A 19240-nucleotide genomic window follows, 5' to 3' on the forward strand; every position below is an offset into this window, starting at 1 on the left:
CCTTGCACCCGGCGGCCAGGGTTTGATCCCCAGCATCCCATATGGTCCACCCATGCACAGCCAGAAGTTAATTCCTGAGTGCAGAGCCAGGAGTAATCCCTAAGTATCGCTGGGTGTGACACCCCCACTCCAAGCCCCACCTAAAGAATTCTTATAGATTGAATAGTGGCATTATAGTTGGTAATGAATGCCTTTGTAAAGCAGCCCTAAGTTTTATTCTTTTACCTAATGAAGAACCCATCATGTTCTTTAAAAACACCATCCTCTTCCTACCAAAATAGGAACAAATGGTACTTTGGTGGAATTCTGCTGGTTTAAATAAATGTTAATTACACGAGAATAAAGCACCTAGTCTAAACCTGACAATAGAGTTGGCATGTCTTAAAGTTAGTTGAATTAAAAAGTGAATTGGCAATTATTTAATTTGAGAGGGTTCCCTAAACAGTAAAATTCATGACTACTTGCCCACCTCCCACACGATTGCCGTGGGGAACAAATAAAAGGACACTGACACTGATGCAAGTGCTCTCTTAAAAAGAAAAAAAAGTCTATTACTTTAAAGTGGGAATTTGCTTATTGACTTAACATCCTTGCGATCGCTGCTCATGGCAATCCATGCAATTTCGCATTCCTGTTGAGGTCCGCAAGCGCTGGACCGAACAGCCGAAGCGTTTGCAGCGCCGCATAGTAACTGAGACCCCTGCTGATTCTGTCCTGCTGCCCAGGACAGCCTGGCGCGTCCCGCGAAGTTGGGGCAGAAACCGCACCCAGCATCCCACCGCGGACCCTCCGTCAAACAGCGACCCCTCTTTTTTGGGGGGGAGGAAAAGCGGGCAAAGCCCCTGCCCGCCACGCGCCCCCCAGCCCCGCAATCCCCTCGCCCGGAAACCGCTCTCCCGGACTCGAGCCCCCCGACCGGTGGGCAGCGCGCAGGGGCGCGACGGGAGGAGGCGGGGCGGGGGCAGCGAGCGTGCGGGGGCGGGAGGGAGCCACGGGCCCCCCCCCCCAGGAGCGGGCCGCGGGCCGGGCTCCGGGTCCGGCGGCGGGACGGTTGGGCGGGGTCCCCGCGGCCAGGTGGGGGGTCGGCGAGCGCCGCGGCCGTTGGGGACGCGGCTCCCGGCAGGCACCGGTCGTGCGGCCGACGCGCGTGGCGGCGCTGCCCGCTGGGACTCGTAGTGCCGTCCGGGTAGGCGACTCGGAGGCGGCGGCCGCCCGCCCGCCGCCGCGGCTCCCCTCGCGTTTCGGGGCGACGCCGCGGCCAGGCGCGTGTGCGAGCGAGTGTGAGCGAGTGTGAGCGGGGGCGGGGGCGGGGGCGGCCCGCAGGCGCCCGGCGGGCCGGCGGCGGCCGCGCACGTGGGGGGGGTTGGCCCCGAGGAACCCGGAAGCGGCGCGCGGTGACGGGTTAACGCTCCTCCCGGCGGCGGCGGCGCGGGGGCGGGGCGGCGGCGGGGGCGGGGCGGCGGCCGCCTCCCCGCCCCGCCCAGGCGGGCGGCCGGCGCGGCGCGTGCGCAGAAGCCCCGCCTCCCGCCGCCGCCGCCGCCGCCGCCGCCGCCGCTCCCCAGCCGCCAGCGCTCGCCTCCGCCTCCGCCTCCTGTCGGCCCGTCCCTCCGCCCCCGGCCCGCAGTCTCCGCCTCCTCCGGCGCCGACGCTCGCTCGCGTCGGGCCCGGCGTCAGACGCGCGGGGCGGGGCGAGTGCGGCGGGGGGTATAAGTAGAGGGCGCAGGAGGCGGCGCTTCCCCTTCTCCCCGGCGGTTAGTGCTGAGAGTGCGGAGTGTGTGCTCCGGGCTCGGAACACACATCTATTATTAAAAAACCCAAAAAAATCTCAAAAAGCTCTCAAAAACCCTAAAAAAAAAGGAATTTTTACAAAAAGTCCGCGTTCTCCTCCCCCGCCGGAGACTTTTTTGTTTTATTCTATTTTATTTCATTTCTTCCTCTTTCTACGAAAACCGAAAACCCGGTGAAGCCGCCGAGACCGACCCGCCCGCCCGCCGGCCCCGCAGCAGCAGCAGCAGCAGCAGCAGCAGCAGCTCCAGCGCCACGCAGGAGAAGCCAGACCCGAGGCCTCGCCGCCCGCGGCCCGCCCGGACACCGCCGCCCGCAGCCCGTCGCCGCGGCCGTTGAGAGTTGTCGGCGCCGGTGAATTTTGTCCCTCCGCGCTCGCCCCCGCTCCCCTCCCCCCGGCTCCGGCCCCCGGCCCGGCGCCGCGCTCCTCCTCCTCCTCCTCCTCCTCCTCCGCCTCCGCCTCCTCTCCCGTCGCCGCCGAGGTCGCGGCCTGTGGCCCGCGGCAGCCGCGCCGAGATGAACCCCAGCGCCCCCAGCTACCCCATGGCCTCGCTCTACGTGGGGGACCTGCACCCCGACGTGACGGAGGCGATGCTCTACGAGAAGTTCAGCCCGGCCGGGCCCATCCTCTCCATCCGGGTCTGCAGGGACATGATCACCCGCCGCTCGCTGGGCTACGCGTACGTGAACTTCCAGCAGCCGGCGGACGGTGAGGCCCGGGCGGCGGGCGGCGGGCGGCGGGCGGCCATGCGGCGGCGGCGGCGGCGGGCGGGCGGCTCGTCGGCCTGTCAGCGGACCCCGCGCCGCCCCACTTCCTCCTTCCGCGACCATTTTCTCGGCCTCCGCCGCTCGCAAACTTCGGGGCGGGGACGCGCCGCGCGGCGCTTCCCGCCCGTGGGCCGCGGGGTGCCGGCTCCGGAGGCCGCGGCGGCGGCGCGGGCCTTTCAGGATCCTCCTTGTTCCGCTTGGGGCCTTTCTCGCCTGTCTGAGGGGCGTCCGGGCGGGCTCGCGGCGGCGGCGGGGAGGAAGTGCGGCGGGGCCGGCCGGGCACCACGTGTTGAGCCCCGCCGCCTCCTGGGCCCGCGGCCTGCGCCGGCCGAGAGTGCCCCGGGGGCGTCGCGCGGCCGGCGGGGCGGCGGGCCGGGGGGCGGCCGCCGGGTGGGCGGGGAGCCAGCGGGGAGCCAGCGGGGACTCCCCGACGGGGGCCCCCGAGGCCGCCGTCCGCGTGCGGGCTGGGGTCGGCCGTGCCCGAGGCGGAGGAAACGTGGCTCCCCCTTCGGGGCGCCCCCCCGCTTGGCTTCCGGTGGCTGGAGTGGACCGCGGGGCCCCCTTCTGCCCCTGGGGTCCTGGGGAGCAGAGGCGCGGGCGGGCGGGGGCGCTTCTGGGTGGGTTTTCGTTGGAAACTCCGGGCGTTTAGGGGCAGGGAAGGTCCGTGGCCCGGAACGAGCCGCCCGGAGTCTCCCCTCCCCCTTTGCGTCTGCGTCTGCGTTAGGGCTTCCTCGGACCTCTGGTCCGATTTCACGCTTTCGCTCTCCCCTTGCGTTGTGATTACAGGAAAGTACTGCAAAATAAAAGGGATTGCCATTTCTTATTTCTCGGCAGTAAAGGCCTTACTTAGGGTTGGGATTGAAATTTCCTTCCCCTGGGTTAGAACTTATGTCGATGACCAGCTTCTCACTAGAGGACCTTAATGACAGATTCAAGGCAAGCTGACAGTGGAGGGACACCAGGCCAGAAGTTTCCTGCCCTTTTGCTCCGTAAACTGTAGCTGGGATTATTACTCCATAGCTGTTCTTCCAACTCTGGGCAGGATTGATCAGCGAGTGGAGATCGAGTTTAGACTTTCACATTGGGGCAGGTAAATCGTACGATCCTGAGTTGAGGAAGACTTGAATAAATTCCAGAGATCAGCAAAGTCAGAGCAGCCGTTCATGTAACCGAGCTCGCGATTTTCAATCTATGTAAACAATATTTTTAATTGCTCCGGATTTGAAAAGTTCCGGTTACCATGGTTACAGTACACCGAATGTCGGGTTATCTTGGATACCAGTAGGCCAGTTCTGGAACTGCTCAGAAAGATAGCGTTTCTTCCAGTCAGTTTTGCTGGGTTTCCCTATGTACGATTGACTGCCTTTGCAGGTGGGTTCAAGGCTTTTCGCCTCTTTTGCCACATTGATGGGCCTAGGGAATCACTTCAGAAAAGTGACCAGTTTCCAATTTTACCGGAAGGTGACTCACTCAAAAGAAGCCCAAAGTCTGCTAAGAAATAAAATTAGCTGAGTAGGTGTGGTCAGTTGATAGTGACCTGACAGTGGATTGTCACTGTCTAATAGAAACTGAAAGCTGAAAGAAATGGAGAGAAACTTAAACTCTTCGATAATATCGGCGTGGGATTTGTGAGATTTGGTGTTTAAGGACTTTTCCCCTTTTAGTCTTACTTCTAGGGGTATGTATATTTTTTATTAGATGTTCTGAAGTGTTTCTTGGATCGCGTAATTCAGTCCCTTCATAGACACTGAGATACAGGGTAGATTTTGAAATTACCACTGTCCCGAAATGTTCCATCAGCAGTTGTTAATCTGTGCTTTAGGGTGAATTTGGTTTAAGGTAATTTAATGTGTATTGATGAGGGTCAAGAAAGCTACAGTAGTGACTCTGAATATTTTAGGTCTAGTATTTAAAAATTGGGTCTTTGGGTTCTCGTATTTTATCAGAAGTTCTTGTCATGTATTCATTCATGACTGGAGTAGGGGAGGTCATAGGTCAAGTAAAGCTGACCTGTGAAAAAAAGACAACTGACCAGACGGAAGGAAATCTGTCAGCATCTCATTTTTGCCACAGTTGTGTCAGTTGAAAATGCATTCACTGTACTTGTACTACTAATTGTGTCTTAACTTCACATTTGTTTTGGAGGTGTGAACCGAGGACTCCAATTCCAGGGAACTTTTTAAAGAAAATGGTCTAATTTTTGTATAATACTGTGACCAGAGTGAAATAACCAGTTCTGACAACCAGTAAGGAAAGAGTTGAAATGCTTAAATTCTTGAACCATTCCCAGCCTGGTTCAGAGGCTACAGGTGGTGGGTGTCTTACCGAGCTTTATGCAGATTCTCTGTCAGAGCAAACTTTTTATGTTGACTCAGAACCTCAAAAAAGTGCTTTTACATTAAGGGTAATTAAGGGGAGAGATTGCTGAGAAATACATTCATTTAGCATTGTCTTTATAACAGGAAAACTGGGGTTTCTGGTTGTCTTTTTGCGTTGCACTGTTTAAGACTAGCGTGGGAAGGAGCAGCAGCAATCTTTGCTGTAAAGTGTGTCAGATGGGAAAGTGCTGACCAGTCTCTCAATGTTGTTGATAATTTTAAGTGATTTGTGAAAGTTTTGCAGTGACAGTCAACTCGGAAAATGTTCTTCTTGCAGCGGAGCGTGCTTTGGACACCATGAATTTTGATGTTATTAAGGGCAAGCCAGTACGCATCATGTGGTCTCAGCGAGATCCATCCCTTCGCAAAAGTGGAGTGGGCAACATATTCATTAAAAATTTGGACAAGTCCATCGATAATAAAGCACTGTATGACACATTTTCGGCTTTCGGTAACATCCTTTCATGTAAGGTAAGCAAATGTAGCAGGTCGATGTTTCTGTGTCGTTTTGCTTCTAGTTAGTGTCAGAAATGGCAACCATGCTGTTTTTGTGTGGGTATCTCTATTTCCCAAAAACCTAGACGCGCAGAGTGCCATATATCTGAATCCTGGAACAATGTTGAGTCACTGGCAAGTAATGGAAAATTGTAAATGTTTTCTGTAGGTGGTTTGTGATGAAAATGGCTCCAAGGGTTATGGATTTGTACATTTCGAGACACAGGAAGCAGCTGAACGAGCTATTGAGAAAATGAATGGGATGCTTCTAAATGATCGCAAAGTGTAAGTATGATTTTAAGTATCTTTAATGTACAGGTTCATATATGCTTAATAGATGCTCAGAAAGACAGCTCAAGTAAAAATTAGTAACCACATCTTTTTAGATTTTATAGTTATTCATTGTAATAGAAAGTGATGGAATTTCTATTTAAAAAATATTATAACTAAAGAAAATAAATTTAAGCACATTTTTTCCGGAACACTAGAGGTCCTGATTGAAACCTACCTCATAATTCCTGAGGTGCTAATAGTAATTAGCCTATTTACATCAATTAGAGGAACTGAAGCTAAGAAAATTTGCCTGTACTGACAATATGTTGATATGTTGCAACCCAGCAGTGTACATTCAGAGCCCAGAGTGAGTCTTTCAGTTGGTCAGACAGCAGTTGATTGGAATTCAGAGACAGCTTGTGACTCTACTGCCCTCTGAGTCAATTTAAACTTTCCAGGTTGCAAATGGAAATTTGAATTTTCATTCGCGCTGTTAGTTTCGCTTACCTGAATGAGTCTAGTTCTAAGGTCTTACTGTAAATTTTGGTCGGTGAGTTGATATTGCTGACAGCTATAAAGGTGACCTGAATATTAGGTTTGGTGGTTCTTGTAAGTCGAACTGTGTTACTCCGAAGGTGTGGTTCTCTTAAATCACTGCAGAAGGCGGTGTGATTGCATTGTACACAAAGGCGCCATGTGCCTGTTTGAATTCTATGACAGGTTGCATGACTTAGGAAAGTGTACAGGAATGCCAGCAACTTTAGTGTAAGTGTTCACAGGGGCTGAAAAGATAGTGAGTAGATAGGGTATTTGCTGTGTAGGCTGAGCCACTGATCCGGCTTGGATCCTGGACACCACATATATTGAGCCCTCCAGGAGTGGTCCCTGAGTAAAGAGCAAGGAGTAAGCCCTGAGGATAAATGGGTATGGCCCAAATCAAAAAAGGAAAGCTATGAGTTTTTTTAAAAAAATACTGGCTTTAAATGAAAAAAAATAAGCCATTATTATTAACTTAGTGTTTTATCTCAGCAGTAACTGGGGGACCAAAAAAAAGCATACCACATGTGGAAGATTAGATTACATAAAGTTGGATTTGGGCTGGAAAATAGGACAGCTAAGCAGTACTTGCATTGCTCATGGCAGATACAGGTTTGATGCTCTAGCCCCATATGGTCCCTGTCCCCAAAGCCTGCTCAGGAATAATCCCTGAGCCCAGTGAGTTACTGGGTGTGACCCAAAACCAAAGTAACTTCCTTTCGGAAAAGTTTGTATAAATTAAAAGATCATGGTGTACCTTTGAGAACGGCCTTGATTTCTGGCAGCTCTAATGTGATCAAATAGGTTTCATGAGTTCCACATTATTTACAAAAGCGAAGCTTGTCCATGGCCGGGATGGATAATTGACCCCTCTCTGAGAACATGTATAAAATAGATTACATTGGAGCTGGAGCGATAGCACAGCGGGTAGGGTGTTTGCCTTGCACGCGGCCGACCTGGGTTCGATTTCCAGCATCCCATATGGTCCCCTGAGCACTGCCAGAAGTAATTCCTCAGTGCAGAGCCAGGACTAACCCCAGTGCATTGCCGCGTGTGACCCAAAAAGCAGAAAAAAAGACATTACATGGAGAAAAGCCGCACCATTTAAACAAGAGGATTGTAGGTATCTCCTTTTGAACACTGAAAGCAGATGAACTAACTGAAACGACTCGAATGGGTAAGGCACTTGACCTTACTTGAAGCTCACTTGAATTCTATCCCTGGCACCCCATGTGGTACCCTGAGCACAGAGGCAGGAGTAACCCTGAGCACTGTTGGGTAGGATTGTGGGGAAGATTTAATTTACTTCATGTACTACTTTTATAGTAGGGGAAATTAAGTTTGTTAATGCCATAAAGACAACGACTATCTTAAGATCTAAGTGGAGAGGTTTTAATTTTACTGTAGGTGTTTATGAAGAACCTCGACTGGGGTGGTTTGGGAACTAACTGCAGGTGTGGGCACTTGTACCTTGTCTTGGGCCGGGTGGTTGTACGCTCTTGCTTCAAGTTTCTGGGAGTGCGTAACCCTGGGTTGGCTGAAAGGAAGGGAGAGAAATGTGATTTGATCATCTCCTTTTTGTGATTTAGTTAGGTTGCATTTTGTGCTTTACTTCAAGGCACTCTTCGATCTGTTTTGCAGTAAGGTCTTTTTGTAAGACTAAAATTCTCAGTAACAATTATAAAATCTCAAATGTGCTTAAGTAATAACTTCAGTAAAGTTGCACCTTTTTTAATGGTCCTTATTATTTTTTTAGATTTGTTGGACGATTTAAGTCTCGTAAGGAACGAGAAGCAGAACTTGGAGCTAGGGCAAAAGAGTTCACCAATGTTTACATCAAGAATTTTGGAGAAGACATGGATGATGAGCGCCTTAAGGATCTCTTTGGCAAGTTTGGTAATGTGAATTAGATTTTTACATTCAAGTTTCAAGTAATTGTTGAGCATTAGTTTGGACTAATAATTTATATCTGAAGAAAATTAGATGAGATTTAACATGGTACTTACATATTTGTAGTTAGGAGGATTAAGCTATTTGACAGTATTTTAGTACAAAGTAGCATGTAAATGAGATTCTATGCAGATTAAAAGGTGAATAGCATTGTATTACATTAGCACAATAAAGTGTGACTAATTGGAACAGATTCTAGAAGCTTTGCTATGTTCAGATAGCGTGCTAGATTTATTCATTGACAGTCCCGTCTCAGGCTTCTGTGTGACACAGCCAACTTAGGGCAGAGGGTACGTAGTCTTTCATTATGGGATAGAAAAGCTTCAAGATATTTAGCCAGTGTTAGCATCATGTTTGTAATTGAAACCATGACTTTTATCTTTGAAAGATCGAGATTTTCTAATATCTTTGGATGACCTGGATCCTTGGGGACTTAAAACTACTGTCTCCTTTCGAAAGAGCGTCATTAGATGTCAGATTAATGAAGTATCACCAGCCTCATTTATTAGTTGTTTGGACAGTGAGATGAACTTCTGGTGTTTTCTTTTGGAGATGATTTGCTGGCGCACCTGCCTTTAAACTGCCACGCTAGCTTGCCACATTGAACCTCTGCTCTTGGCACAAAAAAATGAAGAAAATAAGTGTTATGCCTTGGTTCTTACTCTAATAGTGGATGTTGTTGACAACTTAGCTAAATGAATAATGCTTTGAGTCCGACATAATCTAAAGATGTTGAATATTTTCTTGGCTGATTTGAGAACACTAGACTCATCCTCAATTTTCCAGCTTGAGAAAGTTGGAGGATGTCTTTAGAGACATTAGAGACATCTCTTTGGGTCTGCAATGATGGTACAGTGAGTAGGGCACTTTTTCTGCAGCAGGCCTGGGTCCCATCCCTGGCACCCCATGCCTCCCCATGCACTGCCAGGAGTAATTCTTGGGTGCAGAGTCAGGAGTAACCCCTGAGCATCGCTGCTGTGATCCAGATACTGGGGAGGGAGGGCAGCTAGTAGAATACTTCTTCCAGACTTCGCTGTTTCCTGCTGTCTCCTCAGTGTTCAAACTGTATTCCTTTAACTGCTATTAAAATTTTTGGGTTGTGGGCCAATGCTTAGAAAATGTAGAGTTTTGGCTAAATGGGTACAAATACGTTTTAATCTAAATTCTAAGAAGAATATTTTGTATTTAAACAGTTGGAACTTACTTTAGGAACTAGGGTTGAATTGCTCAGAAATGAAGGGGCTTTGTTTGAAACAGACAATTGCCATTGGGAGAGTTGTTGGAGGAATCCAGTTTTTGAGCCATGAGTGCTTTAAATCCCTTTTTTTTAAATTTTGTTACTTTTGGTTGACATTTTAAATGAATGTTATGTTGTATAAGAGGCTTTGAATCACTGAAAAATACTTTTTAGGACCTGCCTTAAGTGTGAAAGTAATGACGGATGAAAGTGGAAAATCCAAAGGTTTTGGATTTGTAAGCTTCGAAAGGCATGAAGATGCTCAGAAGGTAAGACTTCAATAACTTTAGAGAGGCAGTGTTGTGGTTTGTGCGTTCTATAATACGGGAGGGATGGGTGTTCTGCTTATTGAAATCTACATTGTCCGTGGGTTATGTTTGTACTTATCACGAATGATACATTCATGTCAGTAATTCCTTTTTTTGTGATTTTATTGAAGGCTGTGGATGAGATGAATGGAAAGGAGCTCAATGGAAAACAGATTTATGTTGGTCGAGCTCAGAAAAAAGTGGAACGGCAAACAGAGCTTAAGCGCAAATTTGAACAGATGAAGCAGGATAGGATCACCAGATACCAGGTTCTTGGGGGACGGACGTTGGGAACATCCTGGTAATAGTGGGGGTTAGGTGCTCATGTGATGAGGGCAGCGTTGGGTTAGGATCTGGACCTCTTCTTGCATGCAAAGCTTGCCCTCAGCATGATGAGCTGTCTCAGGTCCCCAAGGCATTTTAAATCACAAAAGCAAAATAAGACCAGAGATGAGGAAGTTGGCATTCATCTTAAATTGCTTTTGGGTCTCTGGAGGGGAGGAGAATAACTTGAGGCTGGAATAGGTAGTGCTTAAGTACTCTTTGCCTAGAGTTGGTATTTTCTTCCTTTTAGGGTGTTAACCTTTATGTGAAAAATCTTGACGATGGCATTGATGATGAACGTCTTCGGAAAGAGTTTTCTCCATTTGGTACAATCACCAGTGCAAAGGTAAAACATGGTTTCCTACTTGTGTTTAAAGTTTGGAGAAAATATTGAAATGGATAATGCTCACACATTTAGTATTAATATGTATGTATATACTGGATTGCTTTCCTGGTTACTTTTGTTCTTTCCACCAAAACTTTATTCTGGAGGTTAAGTTTATTACTATGCTCAGATTTGAAGTGGCTATTGCCCAGTGCTTCTCTTTTTGCAGTGGCAAAACTTGGATTCTTTCCTGAGAAATGAAGGCAGTAGTTGATCTGAGCAGAGTAACTGATTCAGGTTAAAAAAAGGCAGTTTAGGGCTGGGGGAGGTACTTCCAAGTGTCCAGTAACTTTGCATTATAATCATTATCACACATTCTCCCAGCATCGTGGTGTGTGTGGGCATTGCCCCTCCCAAACTGTCACTACTATAGGCTTAATCTGTTTTAATTTGTACTGTTGATTCTAGACTGATTTCCTAGGTGGCGGTATCTTCACCCCTTGGACAGAAAAATGACTTGAAGTCAGATTGAAAACAGGAGTGGATTCTGACTCTTGGTTATTTCTGGCTTTTTAAATAAAATCAGTGATGTTGCCAACTTTTCCTGGCAATACCAGTGAGCAAGAGAGCTTCTATGACAGTGTGGAATGTTTCGGGCAAAGTGGAGAAATCAAAAACATTCAAATGAAGCAGTTGTCTCATGCTGTTTTTGTTTTTGGGCCACACAGGACTAGGCTTAGGGCCTGCTCTTGACTGTTAGTAGGGGGTAATGTATGTATCAGACTACTTGACTGGCCAAGTTCTCTGGCCTTGCTAAGGTACTTCTTACTAAAAGTGTGAGAGTGTGGTGGTAGGATTACTTCTCATGTAATTTGGGAGTGCTTTACAACTGGTTTTTCTTTTTTTGGCTCTTTGGGTCACACCCAGTGATGCTCAGGGGTTACTTCTGGCTCTGCACTCAAGAATTAACTCCTGGAGGTGCTCAGAGAAGCAGTACAGAATACTGGGGATTGAGCCAGGGCTGGTGGTGTGTAGGGCAAATCCCTGCCTGCTGTACTATTGCTCTGGTGCCTGCTGGATTCTGAATGTATAAAGGAGATACAAATTGAACAGCTCTTCCCTTTGGAGAAGGTGATTAATAATGCTTGTGGAAAAAGCAAATTTATGTAGGCAAAGGGTGAAGGGTTACTTGGTTCCGCAGTTTGTCTCTAAAAGATCTCCAAAGTAATTTACCATGCGTAGCCGACTTGGAGATCTTGCTTGTAGGAAAATTTTTCACTACTAAAAGTGTTGGTTCTTGGTTGTAGATATGTCATAGTTTTAGTTTGTCGGTAACTTGTCTAATTGCTATTCAGTGTGGATTTGTGCATAATAGCTTGCCCCTTCTTTCTGCAAATAAGAGAATAGATATCTGTTACCTTTGTGATTTGGGATAATAAGTCATCCCTTTCTTGTGCTGAAAATATTGAGTATTTCCAGAACAGTCATGGACACCTGCCTTCAGTTTCAGATCTAGAATGTTTTTTGGAGGGGGCACACCTGGTGATGCTCCTTGGCTTTGCACACGACAGTTACTCTTGGAGAGATGCTCAAGGGACCATAATTGGGTGTCCAGGATTGGACCTGGGTTGTCTGTGCAGGGCAAGTGCCGTGCCCACGATTGCTCTGGCCCTATCAAATTCCTTATGTGTTGTTTTGATTTTCAGTGGTATGAATGACAGACCCATCTTCCTAGTAATTTCATTTTTCTGTCTTGGTTTTGCCTTGGGGTCACAAGTGGCTCTGTGCTTTAGGACTCACACCTGATAGTGCTCAGGGGACCCGACCATAGGTGGTACAGAGGTTGAACCTAGATTGGCCACAAGGCAAGAGCCCCTTACTGCTGCTATGTGTGGGAACATATTCGGAACATACTCGGTATTCCCACCATTGGCCTGTCAGGAGGTGTTACTGGGCACCAGCAGACTGTTGAGCTGCCACTCTCCACTGCTCATTTTAGAGATCTCTGCAGTGCATGCAGTTCCTGAATGTTGATTAGATCCCAGGATTGATGGCACTTGTGCTGAATGTGTTTTGCCTTTTACTTTTGTGGAGGAGGGTACACTGCATCTGGTGTTGTGGGGTCAGTGAGTCAGGGCTAGAACCCTAGACCTTCTTCCTGCAAAGCATGTGCTTCAGCTTAGCTATCTTGACCTTATTTGAAGTTTTTGTTCTAAAATGTATTGCTTACGATTCAGTTGCTCCCCCACCCCTGAAGCATCTTGTTGACTTTCTAGTGTGGTGAAGAATTAAATTGAGTAGACTTTGAATATGTTTAGGTATTTAACCTTAATGTTGAAAATTGAATGTCTAAAGAAGTGGAAACAAGGGGCCAGAGAAAAAGTAGAGTGGGTGAGACATTTACCTTGCCTGCGGCCAACTCTGCTTCGGTTGTCTAGTACTCTATGTTGTCTGTCCCCCAGCCCAGAGCCAGGAGTGACCCCTGGGTGTGGCCCAAAAAACAACAAAGTGAACTCATAGCTAAGTTGTAGTTCCTTCATCTTTTTACCCCAGAGGGTTTTTTTGGGGGGGGGGTAGGAGAAAGAGGGTCTCTGTAGAAGAGGGTGGGGGGTAGCTGGCCTTTGCTATTTGTATTAGAGAAAAATTGTGAAAAAAAGCATAGTTGATTCACATAGAAATAAGTCACCTTTTGTGCGGCTCATTGTACCCAGTGCATTAATTTTATTACTTTTGTTTTCTTTTACTAGGTTATGATGGAGGGTGGTCGCAGCAAAGGGTTTGGTTTTGTATGTTTCTCCTCCCCAGAAGAAGCCACTAAAGCAGTTACAGAAATGAACGGTAGAATTGTGGCCACCAAGCCATTGTATGTAGCTTTAGCTCAGCGCAAAGAAGAGCGCCAGGCTCACCTGACCAACCAGTACATGCAGAGAATGGCGAGTGTGCGAGCCGTGCCCAACCCCGTTATCAACCCCTACCAGCCAGCACCTCCTTCAGGGTACTTCATGGCAGCTATCCCACAGGTGGGTTGCAGCAGGGCACCTGGCTTGGGGTGCGTGCCCCTTTAAAAGCGGCAGTTACGGGAAGTGGATGGCTCTGGAGTGCTTGGGTGTGGGTGCACCGGTTTTGGAGGGTGATGGACTGAATAGTGCCTGTTTTTCCTTTCCAGACTCAGAACCGTGCTGCGTACTATCCTCCTAGCCAAATCGCTCAACTAAGACCAAGTCCGCGCTGGACTGCTCAGGGTGCCAGACCTCATCGTAAGTGCTCTTCCTGCTTTCAAGCATGGACTAAAATTACAGAGAGGCCAAACCAGTTCTATTTTAGTGCTGAGTTACCCATGTGTTGCTTTTCAGGGCTTATAGTTATGGGTAGTCATTTGAGGAGAATACTAACTTTTTTTAAGGAAAGGCTTAATAGGCTTCACCCTTCTGTCTGAGTAATAGTGGTTTGATTTTCATTTGTGACAAATTTGGGACTGAAGCCAAATGTCCTTATTGGTTAGTGCTCCACTTCCTTTCCTGTTTATTTGGGGACTTGCGGCCATCCCTGGCTACTCGGGACTGTACTGGATGCCAGGTATCAAACCTGGGTTGGCTGCATGCCAGGCAAACACCCTCCAGGTGTGTTTACCAGGGTCCTGCTGTTGTCAGCCGTGCTCTTTCAGGAGCACTTAGAACTAGGTGTAGGTTAATGTATCCCAGTAGGAGTAAATCCCTCCCTTATTGTGTCTTTGTGCAGCATTCCAAAATATGCCCGGTGCTATCCGCCCAGCCGCTCCTAGACCGCCATTTAGTACGATGAGACCAGCTTCTTCCCAGGTTCCACGAGTCATGTCCACGCAACGTGTTGGTGAGTCTTGAACCCTCCTGTGAGATTTCTTCAGGTTTGAAATAGCTGGCTGCCAGTAACCCCCTCTCCCATGTGATCTTTTGTAGCTAACACATCAACACAAACAATGGGTCCACGTCCTGCAGCTGCGGCCGCTGCCGCAACTCCTGCTGTCCGCACCGTTCCACAGTATAAGTACGCCGCAGGCGTGCGCAACCCTCAGCAGCATCTGAACGCACAGCCGCAGGTGACCATGCAGCAGGTAAAGGCTTGGGGTTTCTCTAGGAACGGGAGAGGGAGCCCTCTGAGTGGTGCGGGAACAGTCAGCATTCCTGATCATTCCCACAAGTGCCTGCTGGTGGGATCACAGTTGCCATTGGTCATAATAAAGGTGCAGGTCCAAGGAGTCACCAGTGAAGATGATACTGCCCCATCGATAAGTTCACTTAGCTGTGTACTGGAGAGTAGACTAGCCCGTTGGTGGCTCCCGGGGGAGGAGGTACTTGGACTTTGTCTTCTGTACTTTAAACGTTTTCATTTTCTTTCGGACGTCTAGCCTGCTGTTCACGTACAAGGCCAGGAGCCTTTGACTGCTTCCATGTTGGCATCTGCCCCTCCTCAGGAGCAAAAGCAAATGTTGGGTGAGTCCCTTCCTCCCTCCCGTCTGCACAGGCAACTAGGTCATTATTCAGACATCCAGTGAGATGGGTAAGGGTTGGCATGGATGAACATGAGGGCACTAACTAGGTTTACCTAGCTGATAAATCAGAAGATGAGAACACTGCTTTCGTTGAATGGGATATCGGGGCACTATTTATTATCTCTCCAACCCACAATTTTTGGAGGGAATTTGAGCTCACTCCTTGAGAAAAATAGCTGGACTGCCTTAACATAGATTTAACCACTTGAGATGTTTTTTTGTGTGTGACAAACTGATGACTTCCTGGATAGCTCTGGCTCATAATGCAACAATCCACGACAGGCTGAAACGCGATGGGGTTTGGATTCGCACAGGCTTTCCCTTCGCCCTGGTTCTGCCGTGGCAGGCGCAGTTCAAGACTTGTTGACTGATGGGTTTTGCTTGTTTTCTTTTGTTCTAGGTGAGCGGCTCTTTCCTCTTATTCAGGCCATGCACCCTACTCTTGCTGGTAAAATCACTGGCATGTTGTTGGAGATTGATAATTCAGAACTTCTTCATATGCTTGAGTCTCCGGAGTCTCTTCGTTCTAAAGTAATTTGACTTTATCTAGCAACCTCTGCGTCCCATGTTGGGACATTATTGTAGGGACTTTAATTTTATAGAGCATTTATAAGTCTTTCAAGCTGCGTTCAGTTCCAAGGGTTTATAAATTATTGACTGTAAATCCAAATAGCACCATAGGTTGTCATTGCTTTTATCCCCACTTTATAGATGTGAAACAGTGCTTGAGTAATTTGCCCATGCACATACATAGCTATAAATGGTAGAGCTGAGTTTCCAATCCAGCCAGTTAAGTCGGGTGCCCATGTTCTCTTACTGCTGCTTCAGGGGCAGTACATTTTTTGTCTTTGGTGTGCTGCACCCAGTAGTACTCAGGGCTTACTCTTGGCTGTCTCTTTAGCCAGGGACCATATGGGGTGTTGGGGATTGAACCTGAGTTGGTTGTGTGCAAGACAAGCAGCCTGGGGGCTGGAATGATGCAGGTACAGCGTTTTTGCCTTGCACGCGGCCGACCCGGGTTCGGTTCCCAGCATCCCATATAGTCCCCTGAGCACCGCCAGGAATTCTGAATGCCAGGATTAATTCCTGTGCATTGCCATGTGACCCAAAAAGGGGGAAAAAAGACAAGCAGCCTGTTTGCTGTACTTTCATCTTGTTACTGCTGTTTTAATGGGAGAAATAACTGGCTGTTCTCTCCATCTTCGTGGGGGAGATACCTAGAGCAGTAATCTTGTAATTCTAGAGCAGTTGTAGAATGGAACCAGAAGGCATGGGCAGAGTTGGGGATCTCCAATAAGTTTCCATTTGAATCTGGGGCAAGGGGGTTACCTCTGGACATCTGAAGTCTTGTAGACAATCTTTACAAAGACTATTTTCTTCTCTTAAGGTCGATGAAGCTGTAGCTGTACTACAAGCCCACCAAGCTAAAGAGGCTGCCCAGAAAGCCGTAAACAGTGCCACCGGTGTTCCAACTGTTTAAAGTGAGCTTCCCTTCTGTGTGTGTTCCAATTATGTTTGTCTTAATCATTACAACAGGCCAAGCCTGTATCTGAACGCAGTAAAGATTAATTCTGCCGTAATGTAGATAGATTGCAAGCTTTCTCTGAAGCAGAAATTGAGGAATTAGTTTGTTATTGGCTTGGATTTTAAAAGTCAAACACTTTTGTGAAATAGTTCCTATAGTTACTTGTAAATGACCTATGAATGAGAAAGTGTTCACTACTGCAGAATTTACGCAGCTGTGACACTAGTAAGGACTTGACAAAGCTATTTTGTAAAGGACCAGAAAGGAAAGATTTTGGTCTCCATTTCTTTGCAGTATCCTTTGTTTTTCTGTTAGTTTCAGTCATAGTATGTAAATGAGCAAGAGGGCTGTATTTCAGCAAACCTTTTCAGTCAGTTTGGCATTTTTGCCAACGACTTAAATTTGCTGTCAAATGCTAGTATTGATAAGACTTTATTTATTTGCAGATTGATCAGGGACCACGAAAGGAAACTCGTGCTTCACCGAAGAAAAATATCTAAACATCGAAAAACTTAAATATTATGAAAAAAACATTGCAAAATATAAAATAAATAAAAAAAGGAAAGGAAACTTTGAACCTTATGTACCGAGCAAATGCCAGGTCTAGCAAACCGCTAGGCCTAGATTACTTCTGATTTAAAAACAACAAAAAAAACAAAAAAAATAGTAAAATATAAAAACAAATCAATGTTTTATAGACCCTGGGAAAAAGAATTTTCAGCAACGTACAAAAATTTAAAGCATTCCTTTCTTTAATTTTGTAATTCTTTACTGTGGAATAGCTCAGAATGTCAAATAGTTCTGTTTTAAATAACAGAATTGATTACTGAGCAAGGAAACGTAATTTGGATTATAAAATTCTTGCTTTAATAAAAATTACTTAAACAGTGTACATTGCTATTTTGTGTTTTTAATTATTTGTAAATTGGTATGTACATAGGTGATGGTGAAAAACCGGCATAAGAAGGATAAGAATCTTGGGTTTGTGGTTGAAAGGGCACAATTTCTTTGTTTTTACTTTGGTTTTGGGCCACACCGCTGTGCTTTCTGGGCTCAACTATGGTGGGGTTTGGGAGACAAGTACCGTGCCAGGGTTTGAACCCAGGTTGGCTGGAATGATGCAGGGCAGGCTCCCTGCCTGCTGTTTATTTTTCTTTTCTTTTTTTCCTTTTTTGGTCACACCCGGCGTTGCACAGGTGTGACCAAAATTCCTGATTCTGCACTCAGGAATTACTCCTGACAGTGCTCAGGGGGCCGTATGGGATGCTGGGATTGAACCTGGGTCAGCCATGTGCCAGGCAAACGCCCTCCACGGCATTCTGTCGCTCCAGCCCTCCTGCTGTTTCTTAAACCAAGGTATGTGTTAAGCGAGCTTAATGTTTGAGACCATGCCATTCGTAGGGCTATAATGAGGTTTCTAGGTTAGGAGATAATTAGCTTAAGCCCTCATTTATGTAGGGTTATATAAAACCAACACAGCTATTTTATTAGCGGTAGAGGGTATAGATAATAGTCTTGGTGTACTTTTTACATTGATTCAACGATGCATTTTGAGCTTTATATTTGACAGGTCCTTAAGCAGTGATTTTAAGGGACCAGTGATTGACATGAAAAGGCAGAGAAGTATGCACCATATTTACCAAAGTAGAGCAGGCTTTGAAGATTAAAAGGACACCAGTTTGAGACTTCATCGGAGCTGTATAGAATGGCCACATTTTATTTCAGTGGTTGGGTCATGCCTGGAGGTGATTAGGTTACTCCTGGCTCCAATCACTCACTGGTGTGCAAGTCACTGTACTATCTCTCCAGCCTCCAAGTGGCCACATTTTAAAAATCAGCTGCTGAACGGCCTTGTTATTCAGTGTGATAGAAAACCCATTTCCAGTGCTGTGTTGGCAGGACTTCAACAATCTAAAGTAGACCTTTGACCTGCTTGCAGGAATTAAATTAGAAACCATGCTTGGCCCTTATGATTCGATGATTCAGTTTCCCCTTCTCCCTAAACCTCAAAAGTTGGTCATTTTTTAGACATGCACAGAGATTGAAAGTGACATCCTTGGTGCAGTCTCAACAGGTGGAATAAGGGATGTTTTGCTTCCTCGTTTTTCAGCTCAGGCTATAAACAGTTGCTCCTTTTGAGAATATATTTCATGCCATGTTCTTGATGTTTTTGTGTGTGTGTGTGTGTGTGTGTATGATTCTATTCAAAATGCTCCCTGTTTTTGTGTTCTTAAATTCAAGAAAGTTGAGAGAAAAACTTCGTTCAAGCCTAAATTATAGTGCTGTTGGCCAAGGTATCCAGGGTTTAGGAAGAACAGCTGGGAGGACACTTCCCTTGCATGCGGCTGATCCTGGTTCAAACCCTTCCAGGAGTGATCTGAGCATAGAGTTAGGAGTAAGCCTTGAACAGAGACAGGTGTGGCCCCAATACCTGGACAGACAACCAAGTTATGTATTGAAGAGGTGTTATTCTCAGGCATTTAAACCTTATTCTCTGTAGGAGCCATGATTCAGTTATTGAACATGACTACCATAAATGACATCCGAGTAATTGGTTACATCAATATGTGGCTTGTAGTCTTAAGATTATTTTTTATTTTTTAATGTTTTGGTTTGGGGGCCCACCCAGCTGTGTTCAGTCAGGAATTACGCCTGGCTAGGCTCAGGGAATCATGTGGTGCACAGTTGAGATTTGGCCAGCCACATGGAAGCCAAATACCTACCACACTATCTCTGGCCCCTACAGGAGTTTACATTTGAGGTGAAGCAGTGAAACAGCTAACTTCTGTAGAGCCTCAAGGATGGGT

The 19240-nt window shown here is 46.9% G+C and overlaps 1 protein-coding gene across 2 annotated transcripts; it reads left to right on the forward strand.

Moving 5' to 3' along the window:
* Window positions 1-1751: 1751 nt before the first annotated feature.
* Window positions 1752-17325, forward strand: PABPC1 (poly(A) binding protein cytoplasmic 1). Of its 2 annotated transcripts, none has more exons than XM_056111014.1 (15): window positions 1752-2494; window positions 5209-5402; window positions 5596-5711; window positions 7993-8132; window positions 9598-9692; window positions 9863-10000; window positions 10306-10401; window positions 13128-13400; window positions 13547-13637; window positions 14119-14229; window positions 14316-14470; window positions 14765-14849; window positions 15309-15439; window positions 16296-16389; window positions 16880-17325. In XM_056111014.1, exons 1-14 carry the CDS (start codon window positions 2302-2304, stop codon window positions 16386-16388), a joined length of 1911 nt encoding a protein of 636 aa, XP_055966989.1. In that variant the 5' UTR covers window positions 1752-2301; the 3' UTR covers window position 16389; window positions 16880-17325. The 2 variants fall into 2 exon arrangements, with proteins under 2 accessions (XP_055966989.1, XP_055966998.1); XM_056111023.1 differs by having other exon boundaries at window positions 14316-14455.
* Window positions 17326-19240: the final 1915 nt, after the last annotated feature.

Source organism: Sorex fumeus, unplaced genomic scaffold, assembly GCF_029834395.1.
Source record: "Sorex fumeus unplaced genomic scaffold, SorFum_2.1 ptg000002l, whole genome shotgun sequence".
Classification (NCBI taxonomy): domain Eukaryota; kingdom Metazoa; phylum Chordata; class Mammalia; order Eulipotyphla; family Soricidae; genus Sorex; species Sorex fumeus.

Excerpts from the sequence above, each read along its gene's own strand:
- PABPC1 (XM_056111014.1), top strand. The coding sequence starts at position 2,302 with ATGAACCCCAGCGCCCCCAGCTACCCCATGGCCTCGCTCTACGTGGGG. Across the intron at positions 5,403-5,595 it reads GTAACATCCTTTCATGTAAG|GTGGTTTGTGATGAAAATGG; the intron begins GTAAGCAAATGT and ends TGTTTTCTGTAG. Across the intron at positions 10,402-13,127 it reads GTACAATCACCAGTGCAAAG|GTTATGATGGAGGGTGGTCG; the intron begins GTAAAACATGGT and ends TTCTTTTACTAG.